Genomic DNA, 19,979 nt, shown 5'->3' with positions numbered 1-19,979 from the left:
AATGAGCGAGGTCCCAACCAAAGAAGAGTGGCAATGTAAGTTGACAGAATATGTGCAGCTTGCAGATTTAACATATAGAATAAGAGAACAAGAAGAACATACGTTTAGAGAAGATTGGAAAATGTTTATTGAATATATGGGAAATAACTGTACAGCTAAATACGCTGGCAGCATTAGGATAAATTCAGCAGTGTAAATAAGTTATGATGGATGTAATAATGGAATACTGAATAGTATAGTTTCTGTAAACTATGCAGGGATTTATGATATGTAAAATTAACCATGGAAAGAGAAGGAAAGTCATTGATATCTTATGGATCTAAAAATGAGTACTTTAACTTGTAAAACAGAAAATTTAATAAAAATTACATAAAAACAAAACAAAAGGCTTCCCGCTTCATAAGTTTGCCCTCCTGCTCATGAAGGATGGCAAGAACAGTGACAGGAGGCAGAACTAGCCTGTGTATCCTTGCTGGCCTTCCTCATGTCTTTACCTAAGTCATATCAAGAATATCCAAAGAGGGGTGCTGTTTCCATCAAATATACGCTGTGTGGAAAATGTGGAAGACAATGGTAGGTTGATAAATATCAAATTAATACATGCCATATAATGTGCTCCCTTTATCTGCTTATTTCAGTTTTTAATGGATATTACAAGGGGAAGCCTGGATGACATTTCAAGGCCAGCATCTAGCTCAAGAATTAATCATGGGAGCAAAGTTTTAAGCACATCCTTAGAGATTTTAACACCAGCGCCAAGCCTGCCTAAGGTAACTATTATGTCCACTGTTTTTCTTGCTCTTTCTTCTACAGTGTTTTCAAGTTTTTGTGAGAGATGCTGTTAATGTTTATAATTATAGTGACATTAGTGAGGTACAGTCCTTGAAAAACCCATATTTGGTACAGTGGTACCTTGGGTTAAGTACTTAATTCGTTCCGGAGGTCCGTTCTTAACCTGAAACTGTTCTTAACCTGAAGCACCACTTTAGCTAATGGGGCCTCCTGCTGCCACCGTGCAGCCGGAGCACAATTTCTGTTCTCATCCTGAAGCAAAGTTCTTAACCCGAGGTACTATTTCTGGGTTAGCAGAGTTTGTAACCTGAAGCGTATGTAACCTGAAGCTTATGTAACCCGAGGTACCACTGTACTTATATTTTATGTTTTCATAATAAAGTGTATTTCGGGTTGGATCCATCCCTCAAATCCTCTTTCATGGTAGAGACTCTGATCCATTGGAGGATCCTGTTGGAGGAATGGGACAAGTGATTTTTGCCAATTCCTGTCCCCACCCCAGTCTCCAGTGCCACATCCCACACTGTTTTGGAGGGCCCCCCAACCACCTGGAGTAACTAATCAGGGGGAAGAAGGAATTGGCAAAAGTCCCCCCCTCCTCTGCCTGTGGGTGTATCCCATATTTGTTTCAAAATAGGCATCTGCACAAATGATTAGGTTCCACCCATGTTTTGAAACAATTCATTTATTAAATGAATTGTGTGTGTGTGTGTGTGTGTGTGTGTGTCATAGCTGTCAAGTGTCCCTTATTTGAAGGGACAGTCCCTTATTCCAGCGCCATGTCCCGCTGCTGTCCCTTATTAATGGATGTCCCTTAAATGTTGTCCCTTAAATTTCAAAGGAAGCAGCTCCTCTCCTTCCCTCCATGCCGGCCAGGGAGGAGGGAGGCTCCAACTGTGTTGCTTGGCTGTGTTGCTCACCCAATAAGAAGTCTAAGAACGACTGGGGGGTGGCGCTTGCATGCCTTGTGTGTGGCTAGTTAATGCAAGCTGAGGGAGTTTTTGAATGCTGGACGCCATTTTGTTGCACATGCTGCTGCAAACTTTGCAGTGCAATGCCAGGCCGGGGAGCCATCTTAGGTTGAGGCTGCATAGGCCTTGTGGTGCATGTGATTCAGATTCTATTCAGTTGAACCTCTGGTTACAAAGTTGGTTGGACAGTGTTCTCGAAGCTACCAGCATGAGTTTGACCAGACTGCAGGAGGACAGGAAGACTGGAGTGCCTGGAGCAGGTGAGGTTGCAGGTCCCTTATTTTCAAATCTGTAAGTTGACAGCTATGGTGTGTGTGTGTGTATAAATCATACTTTGAAGGAGGGACATGCATCTTGATACTCTTCTAGTTTTTTGCTCTCATTCACTACCTGTCCTCCCCTCCCCCCCTTTCTTTCTCTTTCTTTTTGGTTTGTTTAAAACAACCTAGGAAATAAGGCCATAAACATTTTGCTAGACTGCCTGTGCACTGTGATATGTGGCATAAAATAGAGAGCCAACTGCTGTAAAGCTTATTTGTTTGGTCACTTGGAAGTGATTCTTTGCACAGGCAACTAAATAAGTGACTATTCCCAAGACTTAAAAAAAATGAATACAGTAGTTTATAAATATTTGTAATGTATTATCAGATCTTTAGATTTCATCTGAAATTACATTAAAAAGGAAATTTTATCTATGGTTCCAAATGATAATAAGGAGAAATTGTGACCAATGTGCTTGTAGCAAATTTCTATTTCTGCAATCATTTCTAGGTTGCTTTTTATAATGATCACAAAGAACACGAGTCAAAAGAAAATTATGATGAAAATAGAGAGGAATATGGAACCAAAAAAATGAGAACCTCGGAAGTCATATCTGAAGAAAAAATGAATAGTAGTTTCCAGCTGATAATACAGAGTACAAATCAGGTAAAAGGTATGAAATTTAGTATGCGTACAGTGCTTGTTTACATACAAGTAAGTTCAATGGCATTTGTTCTTTTATTTATTTCATAAAATTTATATACTGCATGATTGTAAAAAAGAAAAGAAAAAGCCACCCTCAAAGCAGTTTACAAAAAGGTGTTCTGTGGGACCTATTCCTTAGTGTGTGTTAGGGTTGCCACCTTGGTTTTCTATGGGAAAACTCAATATTAAAGCTGCAGAACTATATAAATATTCTTCTCTTAGCTTTTTAGAAACTCAGTTGAGAAATTCTCTGAATGTAGATAAAAAAGAAGGGTTAAATATATTTGAGAGCAGAATTTTGCACTTTGACCTGCTTCTGCTGCTTCAAGTATGACTCAAGTATTGTACAAATTAATCAAATCACAAGAGGAAGACATATTATTTGCACAATGAATCTGCACCCAGAATAACCTCCACTTTTCTTGCTCTTCTACTGTATTTCAAACCCTCAGTATGCTTTTAGACTTGGGGCCAATTCACACAATCAAATAAACTGTTATTAATTAAGTGATAAAGTCCTGTCCTTGAAAAGTCACTTGAGCTTAATGGATACTGCACATGATAAAAGATTTTCACAAAAGTTTATCTAAGTTAATGTAATAGTTGGTCCCCTTGGGTGGGGGAAACAGGAAGTTTTGCTGAGAATGTGCTCAGCTATTAAATGAGTCTATGAAACCTAGATCCAATCAGAACTAGAGCAGTGCATAAGGGAGGATGTGTGATGAAATCTTGCAGCATCAAATATAATAGAAAGGGGGATGATATAAAAAGGAAGGTGAACAGGAAGGGAGAAATAGCAGGCTGGGTGAACAATGACTGCTGGATGACAGCCCCCCCAATTATTTCATAGAATCATAGAGTTGGAAGGGATCCCCAAGGGTTATCTAGTCCAACCCCCTGCAGTGCAGGAATATCAACTAAAGTATCCATGCCACATGGCCATTCAACCTCTGCTTTAAAACCTCCAAAGAAGGAGAGTCCACAACCCCCTGAGAAAGCCCATTCCACTGTTGAACAGCTCTTACTGTCAGAAAATTCTTCCAGATGTTTAGTTGGAATCTCCTTTCGTGTAAAATATTTGTCTTACAGCATGAGCCCCTGGGATTTATATTAAATTTTGTCACGAATATCAGTGAAATGCAAAATACTGGGCAAAAGTGCAGTGAATGTTGGAACTGATTGAGACATACAGTCACTGGTTTTGTGCACACTCCCCCAGATTGCACCCTCTGCTCAAAAGTTGCTGCGTAGAGGGGGTGATCCTAAGGGACGGAGGGTGTAGAGGGTTTTCCTGTCCTGCCTAGCACTCCCTTCTGCCTGATGCACAGCCCCCTAACAGCCATAGATCACTCTGGGCCAGCCAACCTGACCTGTAGCTATCTGTGGCTGTCTGAACCTGACTCATCCAATACCTGAGTCCAGTTTGGCTTCGGACTCTGCCAGATCTGGTACGCAGCCCTAGCTTGAATAGTTTCTGTAATGGAATAATTTAATAATAATTTGTGCACCAAGCTCCAGAGGGTTTGGTGGTCAAACTAATGCATCTTCTTCACTGGAAATGTATTGCTTGTTTCCTAACATGATTGTGCAGTAGGCCTTTAATTACTGCATCACAGACAGAAATGAAATAAATGATTATGTCATCACCATAGTATATTCATGCCGGAGAAGCTTTGCCTGTTAAATTTCTGCCTGTCCAGCGCCCATTTAGATAACATGTTGTGCCAGAAAAGGGTGGTAACACCACTCTCCTGTGAGCTACAAAATATATTAATATAATATGGTGAGGTAGTTAACAATCAGTATGTAAGTAGTACTGTTAAAAATTGTTTAAAGCTACACAGATATTTGACAGAACTTTCTCTTCCATATACTTGTGTACTGTTCCAAGTTGTTTCTTAGTTTGTAGTAATGATGATTTCACTGTTGGTTCAAATCTAAAGGTGCTGCTAATTTCACGCATGACTTCTGTTTTTCAGAATATTCCTCAAGCTCAGCAGATTCTGAAGATGACTGGGCTGAAAACAGATGGTCTTGTAGCAGCAATGCTCCTCAGAATGAACTAGCTAGATTAGCAAAAGGTATTCCCAAAGTTGAACCTGGAGAAGACATGCTGTTGTGCATGACGTTGTTTATCCAGCGTCACAAATAAGTAGATAGTGAATAAAGAGAACTTGGGGTGACTTTATTTCCAGATCAAGCAAATAGTAATTCTGGGGAATTTGTGGTTGGAACACAACTACCTTCATCCCTGTCCATTGGCCACATTGGCCAGGGCTGATGGGAGTTGGGAGTCCAACAAGATCTGGAAGGCCACAGGTTCCCCACTCCCTATTGTAATGATTTATTTTTGTAGAACAACATCTAATGTTGCCAACTTTGTCAGTCTCTGCTGCTATGCTTTCAGAAACCGGATGCACATGAATTTAGAAAGTGAATGGAGATACAGTGTTGGGGAGAAAGTATAAAATTTCTTCTTGTCAAACTGCTGTGAGAGGCAGAGGATCAAGGCTAGCAAAAGTGTTAGCAACCCTGCTAGAGACTAAAGCCTAGATTTTAGTTCTGTTCAGCATTTGTTGTCATAGTTCAAGGGTAGGCAAACTAAGGCCCGGGGGCCGTATTCGGCCCAATCGCCTTCTAAATCCGGCCTGCGGACAGTCCGGGAATCAGCGTGTTTTTACATAAGCAGAATGTGCCCTTTTATTTAAAATGCATCTCTGGGTTGTTTGTGGGGCCCGCCTGGTGTTTTTACATGAGTAGAATGTGTGCTTTTATTAAAAATGCATCTCTGGGTTATTTGTGGGGCATAGGAATTTGTTCATCCCCCCCCCCCCCAAATATAGTCTGGCCCCCTGCTGGAAAAGTTTGCTGACCCCTATACATAGTTAAAGAAACATTGGGGGTGGAGTGTGTGGAAAGATAGTGGGCCCAAGTGTGTTAGCTCCACCATATGGTACTTTTCCATTTCCCTCTATGACCTCAAGCGTGACTCTATGGCAAAATCTGTATTCATGGAGGCTTCTGCACAAAATTTATATATCAGTTAATTGTAAAGACCTTAAAGCTGTTTACATCAAGCATATATTAAAAACTCTGTTGCTGTGTTTTCACTGTTCTAAATAAGGATAGGGAGAATTTTGGGTTGCTCCCCAATTTGTAGCAACAGACTATGCCTGAATCAGAATGTATACATACAGATTAGATCGATCTCAGGTTTTCAAACCTTTCTGAGTATGATTTGCTAGTCCTTCTTTTTTAAAAAATGAGATGGTCTAATGGTTCTTTTTTCTTTAAAAACAAAACAAAAGTTTAACAGCAGATTAGAAAATCTGGTCCTTAATGAAGAAATAGAAGGAAAATTCTATCTCACATGAGAAACGTATTGGATACAAACTCCAACTCTTTTTAGCAGATACAAAAGCTAATAAATTTGTAACTACGATTGAAAGTCAGGAAACCAGTGGCTGCTAAACAAAGGATTAACACCTGAACTGCTGCAAAAAGCAAGAAGAAATAAGAACTTTGTATGCTTATACCAAGTGCATGGGAAGCCATCTTAAATTGTTTAATTCGGTTTATGAATGATTGGCTCTCTGTGGTTTTTTAATTGGATTGTACTTTGGTTTGAGATAATGTGGCTATTATTGGATTAGTATTAAAATTAATAAAAATTATTGTAAAAAAAGTAAATGTGGTACTTAAAGCACTTGTTCAAAACTTTTGAATTAAAAGCCCCTAGAAGTGGCAGTATATTACAGGTGAATTGTATGGAGAAAAAGATAGCACCCTCCATGTAACTATGGGACAGATATCTTTTTTCTGCCCTTTTACCAGAGATCTCTGCTTTTAATATGCAGTTTGAAATGCTACTTGAAGTGCAGTTTATAAGAATTATTGTTAATATGTTTAATTTTTAAGTGACAGTCAGTTCTGCATACCCGCAAGACTCCAAGGAGAAAGATGTAGATCCTCGAATCCTGAAAGCTATAAAGAAGATGGAAAGGTTGGACCAGATATTGGCCAACAAACAATCTCAAGAAAGGGCAATTAAAAAACAAGGCAGGGAAATGAGAACTAAACTGTGGGAAGATTTTCAGGTTAGAAATAATTGTAATAATTTTGATATATGCACTTTGAAATAACTTTGTTAATATATTCAGAATTGTTTATCTGAGTGTTTATAGTTTAATTTTTAATTTAATTTAATGTAATTGTTGTATTACATTACATCTAATCATGTAAACAAATATCTATCACAAAGCAACCATGTTAAACAGTTTAAAGATGAAAATGAATAAAAACTGTTACAAAAAAAATTTCAGGTTAGAAACATACAATTTAAGTTCAAAATTCTTCTGTGAGCAAACATTTACGTAAACTAGCATGATTTAAAACGATGCATTTCACTCAAATTTAAATTACTCAATGTCTTAAGAAAATCAGATGTTGAGCTTATATGGGAGAGCTGTTCAAGTCTTTATTGATCTTATGACAAGTGCTACCCTGATGCAGTATTCACAAAAGCATGTGCTACTCCAGGGGTAGGCAACCTAAGGCCCGGGGGCTGGATGCGGCCCAATCGCCTTCTCAATCCAGCCTGCGGGTGGTCCAGGAATCAGCGTGTTTTTACATGAGTAGAATGTGTCCTTTTATTTAAAATGCATCTCTGGGTTATTTGTGGGGCATAGGAATTCATTCATTATCCCCCCCCCAAAAAAAAGAATATAGTCCGGCCCACCACATAGCCTGAGGGATGGTGGGCTGAAAATCAGCCCACGGCTGAAAAAGGTTGCTGACATCTGTGCTACTCGGTACTTAGTCATACCTTTAAAACAGCGTTACTAACATGCATTTTGGAGATCAGAGGTGGTCAGGGTTACCAGGTAGAGCTGCAGAGCCATCCTCTCAACCCTGGTGTCACTGCAGCTGGATGGGGCAGTTCGGGGGTGAGGTCAGGGCTGTGTGGATGCACTGACATGAGCAGTCAGTTTGACTTAGCCAGTTCATCTGCACAACCTCAACCCCCCGTCCCATCCCTGCTCTGCCCCAGCCCCACCAGGGTCATCTGCAGAGATGAGAGTGTTGGGAGGCTGGCTATTCCTCGCTATACTGTCACTGTCATATGCAAGAAAGTAGGCACAGCTGTGGGATCTTCTGGTCTACCTTTTCTCTGGCATGCAGTATTATATAAATATATATTTACTTATTGTTCACATACAGTCTATGACATCTCGAAGTTCTTCCGTGGTTACCGAAGAAGCAGAAAACACCAGGAGATTTTTAGCTTTGACCACACCGTTACCGGAAATGCCTGGTAAGTGTCAAATCAGATAATAATAATAATAATAATAATAATAATAATAATAATTAATAAATAAATAAATAAATAAATAAATAAATAAATAAATAAATAAAATTTATTATTTATACCCTGCCCATCTGGCTGAGTTTCCCCAGCCACTGTGGGCGGCTTCCAATCAAGTGTTAAAAACAGTACAGCATTAATGTTAACCATGTTGTTCTCCGCTTTAATAGTGTCACTATTGTTTAGGCAACGTATGTAGATAAAAATTAGGCAGGCCTTGCCTGCAGGCTTCTAGCTTAACAAATCCACATGTGACATACTTGCATGTAAACTTTTTGAATTACATTTAAGACCTCATGTGTGGTGCTTTAAATTGGTGCAAACCCACTAAGTTACCATCAGGTGGCAGTATTTGACAATGGAACATGCTTGCTGAATCTTTCATTATTATTTTTTTAAAGTAAGGAGAGATGGTTTGCCCAGGTGCTAAAACCGAAGAACTCCACCCCTCCTTTTACTTTACAAAGGTACCTTTTGCTGTAGCAAAAGGTCATGTTTCTCATTGATACTGGCCAACAGAACTATGCATAGTTTAAATAGTTTAGGATCCTCCTTGCCCAAGGCATTTGTACTGCATATCTACAGTCAGGCCCATTCTGTCTGAATTTTGCTAAATAGCTTAATTTACTTGAAAATAAAGGTTGGAATGTAATTCACTAATTAGCTGTCGAAGAGGTTAGTGTTTAATCAGTCTTGGCACTATGAAAGGTGAGCTTCTGAAATTAATTTTGCAGTTGACTTTCCACTAGGCAAAGGGACTATAGGGAAATGCAGAAAGTACAGAGGCAGTGATAATTTCCCAATTAACAGTGGTAACTCAAAACAGTAGTCTTTAAGATGCCACATGACTTTGTTATTTTTGCTGCAACAGACTAACATGGCAATCAAATATATTTCAGTCTTTCTGAAATATCCTGAGCATCTGCAGTGCCTGAATAAGAGACTGTATTGTGTAGTCTACTACTTGACTAAAAGGCACTCTATCTACTCAAGCTGGCTTGTATTATTCATGTCATTGTCTGTCTTGTGGTTCTTGCTCTGCGTGTTCTGTAGAGTTGCCAGAGAAGGGCTGTTATTTCAACACGTTTACATTATAGTTTCTGGCTGATTCTTGGCTGACGTTTGAGAGCTTTATGAGCACTAGCTAGTTTCAGACAATGAAAAGATAAATTTCTTCACCAAACTGTTCTGACAGCATTTGTGGGTAAATAATCAAACTGGCTCTGTGCAAAGTGCATGAGATAGTGAAATGGTTGTGTTGCTGCTGCTCCATTTATTCAGCTGGTCCCCTTAATACACATATACAGTGGTACCTGGGTTTAAGAACAGCTTAGTTTATGAACAACTTGGATTAAGAACGCTGCAAACCCAGAAGTAGGTGGTTTGGTTTGTTGAGTGTGTTTCATTTGTAAATTGAGTCCCCCGCAGCTAAGGGAAAGCACATCTTGGTTTAAGAACACTTTGGTTTAAGAATGGACTTCTGGAACGGATTAAGTTCATAAACCAAGGCACCACTGTATTGTGCTACTGCTCAGCCTACTGTAAATGTAGGTGAGGATACCCATTTCACCAAATGCAAGTTTGTTCATGGGTCCATTCATGGGCGTAGCCAGGATTTTTGTTAGGGGGGGGGCAGGTGTTTGTTGTGGGGGCAGGTATTTTGTTAGGAGGGGCAGAACCTCAGTTAGCAATGTACAGTACAACCTCGACTTACCACCACCCCTACTTATAAACAATCCAACTCGCAACCGCAGCAAACCTGGTAGTAAATACTGGGTTTGCTGCGATTCGCGCATGCGCAGAAGTGGCTTCTGCCGACTGCACATGCGCAGAAGTGGCTGCACCGTCTGCACATGCACAGAACAGTGCTGCCATCGAATGTGCATGCGCAGAATGGCGCTTCTCCTAGCGACCCGGATCGACTCGCGAACAGACCTCCGGAACGGATTCCGTATGTGAGTAGAGGTTCCACTGTATTTTTATTGATTGGGAGGGGCAGCTGCCTTTCCCTGCCCCCCCCCCCTTGGCTATGCCATTCTTGACACATCCGTTGCATTGTGTGACTTGACTCTTTATCCTATGCCAATTGGGTAAAGGAATTAGTCCTTGTATCCCTTTGTACTTGCAATGTATTTATATTTTTTTCACTGAATTTCTCTGTCTCCTTTTAAAAGAATTAGACTAAAAATTGTCTTGTCTCTTATTCATTGCTACTCAGTTTTGTGAAAATGTAATTTTACGTGCCACAGGAATAACCCAAAAGGTACCTTCTCACACTCCTGAATTAGCACTGCAACATTCCCTAACTAAAGCAGGCATATAGCACTAGTATGACCCTATGTGTCTGAACTGTTGGAAGTGGAAACACAGCCATTATGAGCATCTGGATAATATAACCATTGCTTGACTGTGCCGTTACTGTAAATATCTTTAATCTATATGGCTCCATTCCTTCAGTGAGCAGATGGGGTGTTAGGGCATTTCCATATGTACTAGATAACTATATCAGATCATAGCTGAAGGCGTAGAAATCTTCATATTTACAGAAAGTAATGCATAGCTCAAAGCACATGGCCAGCCTTTGAGAATGAGGAGTAGATAGAAGAAGTCATTTAATTATATTTCCGGGTTGTTCTGAAATGGTAATTTTAGGGAGTGGGAGAGGTGGCACAATGGCATTCCTTTCTGTGAAAACTAGATAATTGTATATTCTGTTTAGAGAAATAAATGATGCTCAGTCTCAATGTAGGTGTCTCCTTGATCCTACACCACACTACCAGTGGTCTGGTCGTTGAAGCTAACTACAATGCCAATCATCAATATGAAACTTTACAGGCTTTCATTCTTACAAATATTAAGTTGATATACTTGTCACAGGTACTGGTGAATATGGGACTGTTAATCTTTTTGTTTTGAAATGTAAATAATTATCAGTTATTTAATGCCACATTTTATTAACAGACTCTCCTGCTGCTGAAGAAGATGAAATGTTTGTTAGTGTATTTCACACGCAGATTCATCCAGAAAATTATGGGAATAATAGTAGACAAACCAAGCAAGGTACAGGTGATATCAGTTTACCTTTGTTCCATAGATTCAGTGACAATTCTGCCTTTTGCCTGGGCATACTGGTTTAGACATAATGGGTAACCATCTTGTCCTGTTACAAGAATGATCCTGCATGCATCTTAGACCCAAGTGCTCCCGTCTCTTCTCTACTCTTTTGTAGGTATGAGGAGGTTAAACATGTCACTTTTGCTTTTGAACAGAAGACAGTTTCCTGTTACGATGAACTTGGGGACCTGTGGTTGACAAACAAACCAGTTAGAACTCTGGGCTGCAGATAGCAGTCTACCCGGATATGTAGTGCAGTTTTCGATTTGTATCTCCTAAAGTTTTGGGGCAATTACTACATCATATTTGTAGTGCCTTTAACTACATTTCCTTCTGAATGATGAGGTAGGCAGTGCTATTAGAGTATTGAGTGCTTTGGCAAAAAGGCAATGTTTAAAGAAATAAATACAAATTTATAGCACATTCAGAAATATGTAGCATAATACAATTTTGCAGGTTTGAATTAATCATAAGTGTTTTCTTGTTATGGGAAGTACAGTATATTTGAAGTATAATGGCAGTCATTGTCCTGAGCAGATTTATGCTAAACGTAAAGGTAAAGGGACCCCTGGCAATTAAGTCCAGTTGTGAAGGCCGAGGGAGCCACCGTTTGTCCACTTCCGCAGACAGTTTTTCTGGGTCATGTGGCCAGCATGACTAAACTGCTTCTGGCAAAACCAGAGCAGCACACGGTTTATGCTAAGGGAAGGACTATTCAAATAATGGGAGTAAATTCAGGCATAGATAGGATGAGACCAGTGGTTCCCAAAGTGGTGGGATTACTAATGTGGGCACTAAGAGGCAAGTGTGTGGCAGGGGGCACTGGAGGTGTAAATGACTATCAGATAAATATAACTGGATCAAGTTCATTCGTTTTGTTGAATTGATTTTAAACTAAATAGTTTTAATTGGGTTTTGCATAAACGTGCAATTAAATTGTTACTGTTTTGAATTTTTTTGTGTTATCTTCCTTAGTAAGTTGTGCAAACAGCTATTCTAAGAAATGCTTTTTATATGGTAGGATAGGAGGGGGCACTGGGGATAAGGGGGTGGTGGCCCCCAAAAGTTTGGGAACTACTGGATTAGGCTATAGTTAGTTGCTTGAAAATTCTGTACATGACTGTAACAAATGACTTTGCACTGAAATCCATCTAATTTTATTAGTCATATTTTTGAAAGGTTACTGAAATTAATATAGTCTGAAATGAATAATACTGAATTATATTTGTGTACTGTAGATAGTGAAATGGTAAATTGGATGAATTGATTGCTTTTTAGCTATTAATTTGCCCAGTTATACTTTTAGATTTTTTTTCCTCTGAATTGCATGTTGTTTAGGTGACGATAAAACAAGAAGCTCAATAAAGAAAATGGAAAATATGACTAAGAAAAGTGAAACAACCAGTAAAAAAACTGATTTTGTTAAAAAGAACATAGAGGTATGTGTTAACAGTCTGCATGGCAAAGTACAGGATTAGAACTCTTTGTCAAGTCTCATCATGCTACTCATTTAGAAATTAATAATGGATGATTAACTTTGCTACAAAGGTTATCCTATATATAGCCTGCCTGAAGTTTTCAGGAAAAGGATGATAACTAGATTGCTGATCACTTCAGCTAAATCATGTATTGCTGGGAAAACATACTAGAATCTACTGAACTGGCATTTATAGAGCCCATGTTGTTTATTTTGTACTATCAGGCTTTTCTAATGCTATGCCTGTGGTTTCTTTCTGCTGTCAGGAAATGGAAAGAAGACTTATAATAATAATAATAATAATTTATTATTTGTACCCCGCCCATCTGGCTGGGTTTCCCCAGCCACTCTGGGCGGCTTCCATAGAAACCAAAAACACACTAAAATATCACAGATTAAAAACTTCCCTGAACAGGGCTGCCTTAAGATGTCTCCTGAATGTCAGGTAGTTGTTTATCACTTTGACATCTGATGGGAGGGCGTCCCGTAGGGTGGGCGCCACTACCGAGAAGGCCCTCTGCCTGGTTCCCTGTAGCCTCACTTCTCGCAATGAGGGAACCGCCAGAAGGCCCTCGGCGCTGGACCTCAGCGCTGGACCTCAGCGTCCGGGCAGAACGATGGGGGTGGAGACGCTCCTTCAGGTATACTGGGCCGAGGCCGTTTAGGGCTTTAAAGGTCAACACCAGCACTTTGAATTGTGCTCGGAAACATACTGGGAGCCAATGTAGGTCTTTCAAGACCGGTGTTATGTGGTCTCGGTGGCCGCCCCCAGTCACCAGTCTAGTTGCCGCATTCTGGATTAGTTGTAGTTTCCGAGTCACCTTCAAAGGTAGCTCCATGGAGAGTGCATTGCAGTAGTCCAAGCGGGAGATAACTAGAGCATGCACCCCTCTGGCGAGACAGTCCGCGGGCAGGTAGGGTCTCAGCCTGCGTACCAGGTGGAGTTGGTAGACAGCTGCCCTGGATACAGAATTGACCTGCGCCTCCATGGACAGCTGTGAGTCCAAAATGACTCCCAGGCTGCGCACCTGGTCCTTCAGGGGCACAGTTACCCTATTCAGGACCAGGGAGTCCTCCACACCAGCCCGCCCCCTGTCCCCCAAAAACAGTACTTCTGTCTTGTCAGGATTCAACTTCAATCCATTAGCCGCCATCCATCCTCCAACCGCCTCCAGACACTCACACAGGACCTTCACCGCCTTCACTGGTTCTGATTTGAAAGAGAGGTAGAGCTGGGTATCATCTGCATATTGATGGACACCCAGCCCAAACCCCCTGATGATCTCTCCCAGCGGCTTCATATAGATGTTAAAAAGCTTGGGGGAGAGGACGGAACCCTGAGGCACCCCACAAGTGAGGGCTCAGGGGTCTGAACACTCATCCCCCCCCACCACTTATGGGTTGTCTGGTTGTTTATAGGTTGTTTGAGCATTGAGGTCAGCCATTCTTTGTGCAAAGTTTTTCACCTGATAATATTATCTGCAACCCACTTGTCCTTTCAGGTGGATTTGTTGATACATATCCTTCTGTATCAAAAATGTGAAGTTTTCAAAGTATTCTCCATAATCTACCACATTTTTTTATCATATATTGCAGTGGGTGGCTTGCTAGCAGCAGCTGGACTTTATTTTATTTTTATTTTTTAATTATTTTTATTTTATTTTATTTTATGTTCATTCATAAGTGTAATACTGTAATAAAAATGGAAATATAAAAGATATAAACATAATAAAAGACTATAAAACCATAATGGAGGTTAAAAGCTCATCATTCCGTCATCAGTCTTCAGTGGCTTCAGGCTTCCAAATTACTTTCTTTATTCAGCTGGCCAAGGATTCAGTTAACCAAGTAGTTATGCCAGAGGAAGATAAGAAGAGGCTGTCAGAATTGCTGAAAGATACTGAAGATGAGAATAGTGAACTACAAGTAACTCAGGTACACAGATATTCATCCAGGTTGGTCCAAAACAGTAGTGTGTACTCTCCATTTCAGAGGATTAGTGCAGATCTGGATTCTTCTTTGGTTTTCAGTGGTGGCATAAAATTTTACATGGAGTGGAACCTTGCATCTGTGTGGATGCTTATTGGTAACATGAAAGCACTACTGCTTTGCCCGAGTGCACACTGACATTTTCTGAGTACTGGGTAGTGAGAGTTAAATAGTGATTTGTTTGTTTGGCTTTTTTGCTACAAAAGTGGCTACAAGAAGAAAGTAATTTTATTTAGCTTACTTGTACATAAGTACCTAATATATTGGGATTTGTCTCCTCTTTGCTTTATAATGAAATCTAAAATAATTAGTATTTCCCCAAGCACTCTTAGGAATAAGAGCCTCTAGTCTGCCAGTAATCAGCATTCTTCTGGTGACCTTGCAAAACCGTTCTCAAAACTTGTGGACCTCTTATGGTCGGCCTGTTTGTCGGCACCCAAGCCGTGATGCAGCGTGCCTCTGAACAGGTGCAGAGTGCATCCCCTCCAACCCCCTTGCTGCTGAGCAGTACCAGTACCTTCTTTCCCTAGAAAAAAGCACTGCCCCATCCTTTATGCAAGTTATGTATAATCAGTATTTTTATAAAAAGTTATGAGATGTTACTTGATGAACTAAAATTTTAACACACATGGTTTCGTATCAGATCTACATTTATATGTGCTGAGGAGAATCTTTTTCTCTTAAAAATAACATGGCAGCGTTTATTCGGTCCTAGTTTATATGCCCAGATAGTGTGACTAATTCGTTATTCCTTTTTCTAGGAAGAAGCAACTACAATGCTAGCACCAGGTGAAGGTTACACACCTGAGCCATTGGAATACCATCACCTCACTGAAATCAATGCCAAACTCAAACTAGTAATCTCTGATGGAAATTTATCTGCCGATCAGAACTCCTGTTCAATAGTCTCTAAACAGATTTATCAGGTACAGTGCGACTTGGAATGTACCTTTAAATGCTCACTAGCCATTGCTTAACATGGGAATTTGGATATGCTTTAATTCTAGTGAATTGCTTCCTGTTTTCCTTGAATCCCTGTCAGCTTATCCTTCTTGAGCCAATCTAAGATATATTGAACCCATTACATTCCCAGTTGGGACATGCAGTCAGACCCAGCTGTTTTACGAATGTTTGTGAGACCCCAAAACCAATTCCATCCCACCCACTGTTCTGAAACTCCTCTTGCTACCACCCATCTATCTGCATATTCACCTTGCTGTTTGGGCTGAAGTGAAGGACGGATCTTTCTGCTCCTTCCCCAGTGCCTGATGCTGCTATGGCAGGAGCACTGAGAAATATTGTTTTACATTACTCAGTTTTTCTGGCACCTTGGTCATTGCTGTAACTGAGGGGAAATACCTCTATTCTGCTGCTGCTGCTGCTACTACAGCAAGGTCAGTAGAATGGTAAAGGCAGACCATTGAGTGAAAGGGAGGGGATTAAAATCTGAGCAGCAGAAGAATTCAAGAGGTAGAAATGCTTATCTCACAGTTGCTGAGGTTTGTATTCTTATCATAGAAATTGTGATGGTTGGTGACATTTATTCTCAGTTCCTTGTACCAAACCTAGTATGAGCACAACTGCAGGCTTCCAGTAAGTTAGTTTTAGCTCACCTGAAGCTGTGCATGTAGTGTTAAACAAAGATTTAGCGTTTTGTGTGAACCAGCCCTATAGCAGTGCACTGGGTCATATTTGGAAACCAATGCTTAGCTCCCATGCCTATATTTCTCTCTGCAAGCTATTGAGCTCTGGAGCATCTATGCAATGTTTATGTAAAATTATGCTCTCCTTGTAATATAACAGAAAACTGTTTTGTGAAACCATCAAGGTCAGTAAGACTTCTGAGGGAGTATAAAATGAACAAAAGGTTAATGCAAACTTCTAGGGTGCTTGACTTTCACACACTATCATCATTTGGCAGAAAAACAGCAGAACAATAATCAAAGGAAGTTTCCTCATATTATTCTAATGTCTTGGAATAGGCCTGAAAGCAAGAGCCTAATTCTGCTGTGCTCCCAGGGAGCCTGTGGACCTCAAAGCTGTCACTGGCCCAGGACTGATTATTATCCTTCCTGGGCATTGAGCCAGATCAGTTTTATGGGAAAATGCCTTATTTTTGGAGAAACAGGAGACATTAGTTTAGAAGGCTAATTAAAGGAACGCAGTTCAGAGTAGGCTTCAAATGTCAGAATAGGAGGTATTTGCAATAATGTGTTTAGGATTGTCAGAGCTGTAGTCCATCATAGTTTATGAGTGTGTTCATACCATTATGTGCAATCAAACTATATTTTTGCACAGTGAAATACAATGTTGTCATTAGATACATCAGTGCAAACTATGTTTTCTGGTGCAACAGGTAGGTTGTAGAAGAAGTAAATATTTGCCAGCAATCTTTAAACTTTAGCCAATCTTTTTAGCATAAATTACTGTCCATAGATTGCGTGTGTTGAATGCTTTTGCTGCTCAGAACTAGTGATGGAAAATACATTTGCTGTAGGAGTACAGACAAGGCCATTATCAGAGGAAAAGCCACCCAGGCTGGATGCAGCTTCACTTTTCTTTGTCATGATGGTCTCACCACCTTATTTTCTCTCTCTACTTATTTTTGTATTTGTAGTTATCCCTGTCAACTGAAGATAACATTTCATGCATGTCTTCAAGTGAACTCAGAAGCTTAAGCTCATGCCATAATAAATTGGCTAGCCTTTAAAGTGCCACAAGGCTCTTGTTTTTACTGCAACAGAGTTTATATACCTGGCACTCTGGAGCATATGCTCGGGGAATATGCCACCAAATGCAAAGGGGGAGAGGGTCCTTGTCTTTCAAGAGTTGTGTAGAAAAGGGAATTAGAGCATGTGCAGCTTTTTATAAAAGGATGGGACAGCTTTTAGAAATCCAGTCTTTCTAAACAAATGTGAAAGGTGCAGAACCCCTGTTTTCTTTTGCAGCTGACAGTCTGTTTTTTTTTAACTGTCAGAAATAGTATCTTTATTCTGATAACTAGCTTTTATATAGCTGTGCCAACTTTGTGTAGAAACCTTCATCCATCTTAATTAACTGCAATAAGAATACTTTACTGTTGTAGAGTGTTCTTTTATTGGTCTTCATATTTTAAACCTTTCTTTGCTGCATTGGGAACATTGGCCTAAACGTATCATGGAAACAATCTTTAACAAACACCTTGCACAATACCTTGATATCTCAGGATGGCATTGGCAAGGATAATCGGAGAATCTTACATATGGAACTCCTCAACCATGGGGAGAGGAATAGGAAGAAGATGGGAGTGAAAAAATCGGCAGCTCAATCTTGAAATTTCTAGCACTGCCTCCACTTAACTGTTGTTACTGGATAACTTGTGAAATGGTGCGATACTCCCAGTGTTTTGTTTCCTGGCAAGCATTTATCAAGGAGCAGAGAGAAATACTATCTTATGACTAAGGGCCAGTGCATGCATTCCAAAGAATCGGAATGCAGACTCACTTTGGATATTGTTTTAACAGGAAAGTGGCTAAGACATATTTAAAATAAATTGAGAAAGAATTGGTGCAATTGACTTGTACTCCTTTACCCGCCTCTTTGTAATGTTAAGGCCAACCTAAAGCACCCTACTACAGGCAGGTGTTGTTGTTGTTTTTAAAAGAAGGATCATCCTTGAGCAAAACAGGGTTGTTTTCACACTTCCTCCTTAGCTCTCTCATATTATTTTTCATATCTTCTTCATTATTTTTCTTCACAGTGAATTTTCTCATTTCTGTGCAGCACTCTGCACTCATATTTCCTCTCTTGTTAACTGGTTTATGTGATGCACCTTCTCAGATCCTTCCTTGCAATGCTTTCCTTTGCATCTAACACAAACTAGTTGCATTTACTTTCAAAGTTCTTCATAGCCTTGCCCTACTCTGTCTTTCTGAAGTCTCCTGTTCCCTTAAACTACCTTGCTCAATTATTGCTGCCCTTAATAGTTTGAAACTTGGAGAATGCCTACATGATGCCACTTCTCGTTCTCTCTTGAAATGCTTCTTCAAAACCAACCTTTACTGTGAAGCCAATTCCTCACTGAAATAAAGCGTATGTGCTGCAGTTGCACACAATAATCAGTTAACCTCTGTTTCCACACTTCCTTCTGTTTTCTTGCTTACTGTCAACATTTTAAGCTTCTTGGCAGATACCTGTCTCCATTGTTACTCTGTAAAGCATTGTACAGTGGTACCTCAGGTTAAGTACTTAATTTGTTCCAGAGGTCCGTACTTAACCTGAAACTGTTCTTAACCTGAAGCACCACTTTAGCTAATGGGGCCTCCTGCTGCTGCCGCGCCACCGGAGCATGATTTCTGTTCTTATCCTGAAGCAAAGTTCTTAACCCAAGGTACTATTTCTGGGTTAGTGGAGTCTGTAACCTGAAGCATATGTAACCTAAAGCGTATGTAACTCAAGGTACCACTGTATATAGTGATGCTATTAAAAATAGCAGTCAATTTTAATTGATTTTAGTAGTAGTAGTTTGGAAAAACTTCGGACCCAAAACAAAATGTTGCAGTATACCCTGCCCCCCCCCCCCATTCCCAGTAGCAGCTATTCTATTCAGAGTACTAGTCAGCCAGCCACACCTACTTCTGGGAGGTATTCAACTAAACAGTTATTCTAGCATGACTTTTAGCTGTGCAATGTAGCCCCCTACCCCCAATCTATTCTGAAGCACTGTGCTATCATAACTATCATAGGAACTAAAGCAGGCCAATTCACGCTCTACCCTGTTTTCTAGCTTTCTCTTCCAGCTAACGCTCAGCATCGTATGACCTCTGGGCATCTCACTGAGCATAATTTAGCCTCATGGGTATTTTTTTGGCGTGGGTGGGGTCCCCGTTTGGTGAGTCCCTCAACCTTTTTGTTGTACTTCTGCAAAACTGAGGGATCTCTCAAGCATGCTTGTTTTTCAGTGGCCCTATTTTGCTTTGATATCGGTTGGCACAAGGAAGTAGTAATACTTCTGATGTTTACTAAGCTCATTTTCTGCTCAGTTGTGGTCCAAACCTAAAATGCAATTTTCTATATAATTTATGCTGCATATGAAACCCGTGACTAGTTACCTATCAAGCAAAACGAGTGCATGGCAGCTTACACCTAGCATGTATCAGACTGAGCTGCAACACCTATAAAGTGCATAATTGGGCCAATTGTTTCAGTTGACTTCCTTCAAAACTAGTTTGTTGTGGTTGGTCCCCCCCCCCTAAAGATTTGGCGAGTAATCTGAAATAGTTGTAGACTTAACCATCTGTTTGTATTTCCACTTAGCCGGAATGAA

General features: G+C 40.2%; 1 protein-coding gene across 2 annotated transcripts in view; it reads left to right on the top strand.

Annotated features, from left to right (window-relative positions):
* The window catches only part of FSIP1 (fibrous sheath interacting protein 1), a 77,803-nt gene that overhangs the window by 1,082 nt on the left and 56,742 nt on the right, over positions 1-19,979 (top strand). For both annotated transcript variants that reach the window (XM_081208815.1, XM_081208814.1), the window contains exons 2-10: positions 639-770; positions 2,535-2,697; positions 4,709-4,810; positions 6,648-6,826; positions 7,950-8,043; positions 11,056-11,154; positions 12,547-12,647; positions 14,510-14,620; positions 15,436-15,600. In XM_081208815.1, coding sequence (XP_081064941.1) covers positions 645-770; positions 2,535-2,697; positions 4,709-4,810; positions 6,648-6,826; positions 7,950-8,043; positions 11,056-11,154; positions 12,547-12,647; positions 14,510-14,620; positions 15,436-15,600 — 1,140 coding nt within the window. In that variant the 5' untranslated portion in view covers positions 639-644. The remainder of the gene's footprint in view (positions 1-638; positions 771-2,534; positions 2,698-4,708; positions 4,811-6,647; positions 6,827-7,949; positions 8,044-11,055; positions 11,155-12,546; positions 12,648-14,509; positions 14,621-15,435; positions 15,601-19,979) is intronic.

This window comes from Podarcis bocagei (assembly GCF_964188305.1).
Source record: "Podarcis bocagei genome assembly, chromosome: 1".
Lineage (NCBI taxonomy): Eukaryota > Metazoa > Chordata > Lepidosauria > Squamata > Lacertidae > Podarcis > Podarcis bocagei.
This window is presented reverse-complemented; position numbering and strand designations above follow the sequence as displayed.